The sequence below is a fragment of the Poecilia formosa genome, unplaced genomic scaffold (genome assembly GCF_000485575.1).
Source record: "Poecilia formosa unplaced genomic scaffold, Poecilia_formosa-5.1.2 Scaffold650, whole genome shotgun sequence".
In the NCBI taxonomy this organism is placed as follows: Eukaryota; Metazoa; Chordata; class Actinopteri; order Cyprinodontiformes; family Poeciliidae; genus Poecilia; species Poecilia formosa.
The window spans coordinates 80,826-88,354 of NW_006800589.1; the positions used below are offsets into that span (position 1 = coordinate 80,826).

The window sequence follows — 7,529 nt, forward strand, 5'->3', positions numbered from 1 at the left end:
ATATATGTCATTTTCAGCAGTTTTAGCGTTAGTCAGTAAAATATTAGAGCTACTTTGCGGATTTTTATGACCACATTCATGAGGTTAACACTGAATGAATGAGATGTGACTTTACATAGTGACTTTACATAGTATTAATGTAAAGTTATTTTTACATCAAAAAGTGTCTGTAACTGTTTTTTTTCCTCTTTGTTTTTATTTGAACTGAATTTAATCAGTATATATATATATATATATATATATATATATATATACACACACACACACACACACACACACACACATATACATACTTTGCAGGTCACTGGCACACAAGAACTGGGGTTGCCCACTCCTGGTTTCATTTGTTCCACCAAACCCTTTAGATTTAGAGTTTCAGTAGCTCACCGATGTGATAAAGGCCGATCCAATCAGTGGCATCCACTTCCTCCTTTATGTCCCATGAGATCACCAGGTGGCCTTGGCCAAGAGTCAGTTGGTATGTGGATGCCGTAAGTGATGAGCGGCTTTCAGAGGTCACAAGATCTGTGTCACTATTGGCCCTCTGCAGTCCCAGCCCGGCTGATTCCAGCTGGGTCCCGGATGGCACAGCAGAGGACGACGAAGCTGAGGATCCCGCTGTTATCTGTACCGACAAACTGCTGAGGTTGTCCAGTCCCACTGTGTACGGCCGACTGTGTGGAGCACGGCGGTGCACCGCCAGCAGGTGCTCGTGGGCACTGCTGTTGGACGCCGAGGCTGTCTGTAGTGGAGGCGATGCAGAAGAGGTGGATGCAGTAGCAGCCGCTGCCATGCCCACGGCTGGGGCAGAAGAGAAAGCAGGAGGCGAAGATAGCTGTTCGTGGAAGTGGGACTGAGGGAAGTGGTGATGGTGGAGAGGGGGAGATGGGGAAGAGGAGTTAGAGGATGAGTGGGGACGGGGGCGAGGGGGGAGGACTGCGGTTGTGAGGGACGGCCGAATGGTGGAGGTTAATGGAGTGGGCTCAACAGAAAAAAGAAGGCACTAGGAGTTGTCCCTATCCAACTGAAACTGAAGAAAATTTAGCAATAGGGAAAATCCAGCATAACCATACAGGGTTATACTTGGTTATACTTGTTTAGGGTTACATAAACAAGGAAGTCTTTGGTGCTGCTGGTATTCCTTTGGGAAAGGGAGAGTACTCACGTTCAGTTCGTTCAGATGGTCCTATGGAATTAAAACTATTGGACTCTTTTATTGACCCATATATCAAGCTTTATGTCAGTATTTGTCAGATGTCTGGCAGTGAAGAGCCACACTGTGGCCCTCCTAACCTCAGCAAGCATGTGATTCCTCCATGACTCCATTATGGCTGGAGAACAGAACGGAGGTAGCTGAGATGGGGAATTAGGGAAAGAGAAGCAGAGAAATTCAGAATGATCCAACTCTTCTGTCCAGGTAGGGGAGACTGAAGGCAGGGTTATCCATGCAGAAAGGAAGGTAAAACCTACAGGAGAGAGGGATTGACAGAAGAGAAGAAGGGACATAATCAGAATAATTCTAATAAATATTTTCAACAGACAGTAAGTCAAATCAAGCAAGACAAATACTGCATACAATGAACTCTGGGCAGGATTAATACATATGTAAGCTACAATCAAATAAAGTAAATTCTAGACTTTGGGTGTAAGTGAAAGCTTGTTTAACCAAAAACCTTGGAGCTGGTATGAAAAACCTGTCTATCTCTAACAATTACTTCTCTGCTGGGTTCTCAAAGAAACACAAACCTTTGGCAACTAGTCCCTATAGCATTCTACCAAATTGTGACAATTCAACCAAGGTAGGTACCAAAACTATCCAAGGTTTCTGCCCAGTGCATTGTAAGCTTGGTGGGCTGCCAGCCATTACTTGCCTTCCTAGCAGGATAAAGCTGGGTTTATAGTTAACACATTGAACTGGCCAGGAGGGTGAGCATGTTATTTATGCCATCAGGGTCTGTTACTGAAAAACATTTAAAGTTTGCGTTGCGCACAAGTGAGGTGTGGCTTTTATACTTGACGTGTAGTAGTAGTGTAGTGTAGACTTTAAAATACTGTTAGTTTATAAATCACGAAATGCCTTAGGACCACAATATATTAAAGATCTGCTTTTGTCGTACCAACCTTCCAGACCCTCCAGGTCTTCTGGTTCTAGTCTGATCTGCATCCCCAGAACCAGAACCAAACAAGGAGAGGCAGCATTCAGCTTCTATGCACCACAAATCTGGAACAATTTTCCAGAAAACTGCAAAACAGCTGAAGCACTGAGTGACTTTAAATCTAGACTAAAAACTCAGCTGGTTAGAGTTGGTTTTGAAACCTAATCGTGAAACATTAATCAATAATCTGATGTGCAAAATGTAATGTTATTCAAAGTGTGTTCTATGACATGGTATTTTTGTGTTTTTATCATGTAAAGCACTTTGAAATGCCTTGTTGTTGAAAGGAGTTATACAGATACAATTAATTAATTCGGTTGGTTGGTTGGTCAGTCGTGCAGTATTCTGTGGATTTTCTTTGGAAGGTGTACGTCCCATTACATCTGTGTAAAACTAACAAATATCAGAAAAAGTACATCATATACTTAAATGGCGGTGGTACTGTGATTTTTTTGCGTTCTTGCAAGGCGGCTGTCACTTCAGGCACCTTGCAAGAACCTGCATGACCATCGATGTGTGACTGCAAGCATGCTTTGCAAGACAATGATCTAACGATCTAACCAACACCACAAAGTCCATCTATGAACAGCTCAAATAAAGAAAAATTAAGGTTTTGGAGTGCCCTAGTCAAAGATCAAACTTATTATAATGCCATGGCAAACATTAAACATTCAATGTAACTGAATTAAAACAACCCTGCAACGCGAGCTAAAATTCCTCCGTAGTGATGGAGAACACTCACTGGTAGGTTTTTGTTTTTTTGTAAATTCTTGATGGCATCTAGTTACTAGGCGTGGGGCAGTCACTACTCATTAAGGGACACTAGCACATTGCTTACATCCGACCAATAGCCTTGACTCCATTGGTGCAGCAATCCAGCAGTTATTAACACCCTCCACACACATAAACACATCTGCCCAGATAAGTTTTAAAATAGCACAAGAGTGAGCTCTTCAAGTACTGCTATCTAGATGCCTTCTGATGTCATCACAATGTGCTTAAACAGTTTCCGCTTCTTCTGAAAATAACAAAACACGATAGCAGTAGAATAACTAAACCAGCCCTTTTCTTTAGAAATGGAAAGTTGAAGCTCTCCAGGAGAGGAAGTGTCTTTGATCCTGCACCAGGGTTAATCCAGGGAACGGTGAAGGGAAATTTAGTGTTGACAGATGGTGTTTCCTAATCCACAGTTGTAACAGTTTCAATCTGCAGCTAGAGCCCTGGCTTTGTTTACATCGATCTGTCCAAAAAATTTCCACTAATCAGGTTACTAGAGGAATTAGATAGAAATTAGGGGGTTTTAGCATAAGAATAGAGAATAGTCTGATTAATATTAGCAAGTGGGATTTATTGTGTCATTCAGTTTCTTCAGTTGTGAGATGGAACTGCTGCTACCAAATAAAAGCTAAAAATACCCATCTTTTCTCATACATCTATGTAAAAAAAGTATTTTATTTATTTGTTTAATTACTTACGGAAAAGTTATACTCAATCTTATACAATGGGTGAAAGATATGTCAGAAATCCAAAGACCCTCACCCCCGCCCCCTCCCCAAATAATTCAGCTATTAGCAACATTTTCCACTTAATTAAAATTAAAAAACACAGGTGCTAATATTCCTTATTATATGTGCAGTATTATCAATGACTGTAAGAACAATAATAAGACAAATATTATGTTCCTGTGATCATTCCTCTGACAAATCATGAGGCACCTTTAAGTTCTTCATTAAAACTTCTTCTGACCAGAACACTTTCAACTTCCCCCTCAGATGATTTACGGTAAACTGCAAATAGTTTTCTTATTGCCACTATTTTATAACCACTAGATTTGTGGAGAGCACAACTAATACTATTGTGTCAATATATTCACTCAAGTATTACTTTCCTTTTTCTCCACTTCATTAAATGGTGTTTATGTTGGTCTGTACAGTAAAATTTGTGACTGTTACGTGAGAAAATGTGAAAAAGTTCAAAGGCTATAAAAAGTTTTGCAAAGTACTGTAAGTTAAATAGCCAAATTCTAATAAGGCAAAACTAAAATATGAATTAGGGCTGTTGTAAACTAGTATTTTATAGTACCCTAAATGAATGGAAACTTACAGAATGACAAAGGCAATAAAACCTAAAAAAAAATGTATTTTCTTATCCTGCATTTAGGAAATAGAAATAATTTTGGAAATCTTAATATTTCTTTGCATGCTTTAGTCTGATTTCATTTCAGACAGGGAGGAATAATAGCTATGTGTATGCAACAATCTTGTTTCAAAAGTATGTTTTTCAAAATAACGCCATTATTTTCTTAAGCAGTTGCAGTAACATGTAAGTTTTGTGTAATGCCCCACCTCACAGACTGGACTGTTAACCCACCCCCAAAGTCCCCAAATAGATGTAGCGTGATTAAAGAACAATGAGGCAGTCCCGTCAGAGACAACAGTTTCCTGTCCCCAACACAACCATTACATCCCTGTGTGCCAGTTTGTATGCTTGGGATTAAATGCATTCCTCTGCTCTGAATCTTACACACGCCACTAACTTGTCTTTGTTAGTGAGTGTTTTGTCTTATAGCTTTTTTGTGCTATTCTTTAGAAAGTGCAGAAGTGTTCTTTTGCATCACTTCCAACTCTATCAGTCCAAACAAGAAATGTATATAAAACACAATATTCACTATTTGAACTGAAGAAAACCTTTTCTGATGATATCCCAATGAACTGAGATACACCTACAGTCAGTGGGGACAGCTCTCTGCAGCGTTTAAAAACTTTTAAGGTTAAAATGGAATTGAATTGTGATCGCTGAAAGTATATGGGCTTAGATTGGACATGGTAATCGGTCTGAACTTCAAAAGTTGCAGTTTAGAATACAGGAAGTGATATACAAGACTAAATAAAAAAAGACAGCTGGGCTATTTGTCCAGCTGAGCCAGCAAGGCCTGGTCAGGTTTCTGTAACGCTCCAACACTCTGGGAAAGCTGGATTGTGTTTTAAATATTTTTTTTCTGCTGCCTTAAATCAGCGAGTTCCATACTGGTGAGAGATGGAGAAGCACATTTTCTAATGTTAGGTGCAGATCTCCACCCAGCCCATGAATGTGCTACATACATCACCTGTCAAGCTGACTTGTTGTTTTTGTCCGTGCTTCTTCTAGCTTTTAGCATTACTTCATCTGGAAGCAACACCAACGCGGTACAAAGAACCAACAAACCAATGCAACTCGTTTTAGCTTGCAGAAACCATGAAATACTTGCACGCAGCTCAACCAGTAAACGAGAATCTCTTTAAAATCCACAAGCTGTCATTGATGCATGGATCTCCTCACCTTTTATAGGAGGAATCAGGAATCAGGTGCTCACTACACCCATGGTGCGCCGAAAAGATGCCACTAAGTCGTCGATCAATCTCCAGTCATAAATGGCGGATCTCCACAGGCCCGCACATCATCGGCATCATCCTATGGTTGCAGGCGGGATGTGCGGCTCCTGAAACGGGGCACAGCCCCGCAGCTTCCCGGTTGTCCGAACGGGAGCTTAAACACGCACGTCCAAAAATGTTTTCTTTGTTAAAGGCCCAGTTTTAAATCACTTTCCCCATCTCTTTCGCTTACTCCTCGGTAACGTTACAAGGCTTCCATGTAGGGAGGAGATGATGTTTTATTTACGGGATCCACTTTACGTCCGCCTCCCGTTTCGGTCTACTTCAATCCCACTCATCCCCGGACTGCTTGAAGATGGAGGGGCATAGCTATTCCCGACTACATGTTCGCTTTAAAACATCTGTTCAGGAACTTCAAAACAGCCACGTCTTGTTGTAGAAATTCATAGTGTCAGAGCAGCTCAGCGTCAAAATAACGGAGCGAACACATCCTACCTCCACTTCCACCCCGGAGTTCCAAAACTGAGGGGCGTGGACTTCAACTGGCCACAAAATATGCTCTGGAAGAGCTGCAGTGTAAGAGAGAAATAAGAGAAAACACAGAATAAAGACTGTCTAAAGGCATTTTCTTTAGAAAATGCCTTTAGACAGGCATTTTCTAAAGACAGGCATACTTTAAGCTTCTCTTAAAGTAGCTTTAAGAGAAGCTACTTTAATTGCCCCCTCCCCCCCGTTTTGCATCTAGGTTGGTTTTGCTGATCTGGGGTGAGTTAAAAAGTGCATTATTTCCTGTGAGGAAGCAACTCAGAGCTTTTGCATTTACGTCGGCACAGAAACCCCAGAATCACATCCTTCAGGTATGTACAGACTATGGTGCACTGCTCCACCCATTTGTTTTGACCGAAATGTGGTAATTTCATTTTCCTGTTGGTCTGTAAAGCTTCATGCTGAGCATCATGTACAGCAGCCCCATGTTTCTACTTGTCTACATTTCATCTACATTTAAAATGTAGAAATCACAAGAGGTGATGAAGATGAAGCGAACCAAATGGAGGAAGAGGACAGAGTTGGCTGTAGGAGCTGATGTTTTGCTGCCGCTGCAGCTTCGTAAATGAAACAATGAATGACACTCATCTCTGATCCGGCCTGTTCGCACTTCTATAGCTCTGTGTCTGGTCTGGTCAGGACTGCCATTTAAAAGAACTTCCAGTGCTGTCAGTCTGATGTTTCTCTCACCGTTTTTTGGCTCTGGCAGTAGCAGGGTTTAGGCGCTTTGTGGGAAGCGATCCAGATTCACCCTCACCGTTTGTTTTTTTTAATTGTAGCCAACAGTGACAGTGTGGCATTATCTAAAATTATACCAGTCAAACACAATATGATAAACAACTCGGGTAAAGTTGGCCTTCCTGTGTTTACTCTCTGGATTCCAGAACAGGATGGACCAAAACGCCTAATCAATCCAGCAGGTGAAAAAATAGCGACCTCCATGGATGGAAAACATGACAATACACAGTTTTTGAAATAATTGAGTTTTGGCGTGTCACACTTTTAGTTAGAAAAATTACAACATATTTAGGCCAACATGTTCAATTAATCTTGGGTCCCTTTGAACATTGTAATTTAATGTTTTTATTTCTTTGAAGTCACATTTGTATATTATATATTTTTTTATAACAACTGAAGGTAATGGTTACTTGATTGAGCTATAAAATGGTACAATGTGCCTGAAAAAGACATATTACTGTTCCTTTAAGAAAAACCAGGACGCTAAAACACTGAACGCGTGCTCAGTGTTTTGCCAACCGGCATAATGTCATGAAAAGATCAGATACAGGTTGCATGAAATCAAAAAAAAAATTGGAATTCAGTCACTTCAGGCTGCAGTGTGAACGCAGCCTTAGTTACAGAATTTTATGCTCAAACCTAATTTTGCTTAATTGTAAACTTGCGAGAGTTTGATGCAGTATGAAACCTAATAAAATTGTTTTAAAATAAATGTTCT

At 40.6% G+C, this 7,529-nt stretch overlaps 1 protein-coding gene across 7 annotated transcripts in view; it reads right to left on the reverse strand.

Moving 5' to 3' along the window:
* Window positions 1-6,055, reverse strand: part of LOC103130583 (E3 ubiquitin-protein ligase HECW2-like) — a 46,853-nt gene extending 40,798 nt beyond the window's left edge. For 4 of the 7 annotated variants that reach the window (XM_007542014.2, XM_007542013.2, XM_016666035.1 and 1 more), the window contains exons 1-2: window positions 5,475-6,055; window positions 388-1,466 (exon numbers count right to left, since the gene is read on the reverse strand). In XM_007542014.2, the coding sequence (XP_007542076.1) occupies window positions 388-793 (406 nt within the window). In that variant the 5' untranslated portion in view covers window positions 794-1,466; window positions 5,475-6,055. Of the gene's footprint in view, window positions 1-387; window positions 1,467-5,474 lie in introns of those variants that run through there. The other 3 variants (XM_016666034.1, XM_016666033.1, XM_016666036.1) reach the window with 3 other exon arrangements.
* Window positions 6,056-7,529: the final 1,474 nt, after the last annotated feature.